The sequence below is a fragment of the Ipomoea triloba genome, chromosome 1 (assembly GCF_003576645.1).
Source record: "Ipomoea triloba cultivar NCNSP0323 chromosome 1, ASM357664v1".
NCBI classification, from domain to species: domain Eukaryota; kingdom Viridiplantae; phylum Streptophyta; class Magnoliopsida; order Solanales; family Convolvulaceae; genus Ipomoea; species Ipomoea triloba.
This window is the reverse complement of record NC_044916.1, coordinates 4,077,910-4,079,764: the sequence shown is the minus strand read 5'-3', so window position 1 is coordinate 4,079,764 and position 1,855 is coordinate 4,077,910. Positions and strand designations below refer to the sequence as shown.

At 33.6% G+C, this 1,855-nt stretch overlaps 1 protein-coding gene across 1 annotated transcript in view; it reads left to right on the top strand.

Annotated features, from left to right (window-relative positions):
* LOC116019061 (54S ribosomal protein L51, mitochondrial-like) overlaps nt 1-1,617 on the top strand; it is a 3,242-nt gene extending 1,625 nt beyond the window's left edge. Inside the window, exon 4 of the mRNA XM_031259140.1 lies at nt 1,196-1,617. Within this exon, the coding sequence (XP_031115000.1) occupies nt 1,196-1,368 (173 nt within the window). The 3' untranslated portion in view covers nt 1,369-1,617. The remainder of the gene's footprint in view (nt 1-1,195) is intronic.
* Nucleotides 1,618-1,855: the final 238 nt, after the last annotated feature.

Here is a 1,855-nt window from a genome sequence, read left to right as displayed (position 1 = left end):
CCCCCCCCCCCCCCCCCCCCCCCTCTTCCCCTCTTCCCCTCCTGGGACACACGCACACACACTTAAAAAAAGAAAGAAAGAAATTTGCAACCATATATCTTGAGGATGTGTGAATATATGAAAAGTCAACTTGTTTTATGATTTCTTGACTGCATTCAGCACCATTTTGAATTTATTTTTGCAGCATGTATACATGAAATTGCGGTAAACAATTAGCCATCATATAATTTTATCAAGTGTGATAATTGATTTTTTGATATTGTTTGTTATCATGGTAGTCTCTGTTACTAATTGGATTATTCTATTAAAAAAAACTTATGTATTCATGTATTGTGTCTCAGAAATTAGACGTACCCTGTTGAATCTAGAACTAACAATTGTAATCCCCATCTAGAAATATAACCTTTCACGAGTTTCCTATGGCTCGGGCATATGGGGTTTGTGCAGACTGCAGTCCTGGTAGAGTTTCCTTAGTCCAAAAACTGACTGCTATATGATCTCTAAACTTAGAGATACTATGGTATGTAAGGGAGAAAACAAGGAAGAGAATTGTAATAATATTGAAGTGAAAACACTTCTAGAACAGTAACAATAGTCAAAAGCTGACTCTAAGCCCCTCATTTTTCAAAAGACTCTAGATCTAGTTTTGCCCTAATATGGAAAAAAACTACAATACCCTTAATGAAACACATGCCTGGCATAGCCACATAGGTTCTTTCTAAAATACTAGAGGTGAAGAAACTTAGTTTAAGAATTCTCCTGCCTCTTGTTGTATCCTGTATTTGTTTAGACTCAAACTCAAAGTAAATAAAAACTAGCCTATTTTTAGAATTTTTGGCTGAGTGCAAGAGTTCTAAAATTAACACCAAAACCATATTTTCTAAATTACAAATAAACTCATTTCTATGAAATTGTTTTTTTTTTTTTTCCAACTGTTTCATGGTCTGCATCAGTTCCAATGCCTATGTTGAGTTTGGCATATTTTCTCACTTTAAGATTAAAATCTGGCTCTCTTCCAAGATAAATTGTGTTTAATGATACTTTCTACACATTGCAAGTTAATTCTATCTGCTTTCAACTTCCTCCTATTTTCATTCTTATGCGTGGGCTGTGGGTAATATCTGTCCTGTTGTCTTGTTATTACATATGAATCTCATGTTCGGATACAACTCAAGCTCTTTTCTTTGATGTTCAGAAAACAAGAATGAGCGAGCTGTATCTGTTAAAAACTTGGATCCGGAGGAAATTCTCTTACAAGCTACGAGGCTAAGGAATTCTTTAGGGCGAAAGGTGGTGAAGATGAAGACTAGACATGTTACTAAACACCCCAGTGTTCAAGGCACATGGAGTACAGAATTGAAGATGTAATGCCATGGGGTCAAACACAAAGGACCTTTGGTTTGTTTTCTTGGGAGACTCCATTTTGGCCCTGCAATATTAGCTCTGTTTTTGTAGCCAAACTTGATCTATTGTATGATCTTCTGTGTTTTGGTGAAACTTTTAGCTCAAGAATGTTAAGGTATGCCTATTAAATAAAGAACTTTTTAATCCAACTTTTTTATTCAAGAAGTTTATTTTCAAAAAGACAAAATGCTAATAGAAGTAATGTTTTGTTGACGATGACATTGTACTGATCGTGTTTACTCTGAGCATGTTTAGTTAGTTTATCGGTTAATTTTGGTTTGTTTGATTTGATTAAACAACCAAAAATAAGTGTTTGATTAATTAACCTTTTATCATGATTTATTGCTCTAAAAAGCTAAAATTTAAAAAGATGCTCAAAATATTTTTTTGTATCTATCTTTTGAGAAAATTATTTTGCATGTAATAAACTACATTAGTTAACAATTAATTT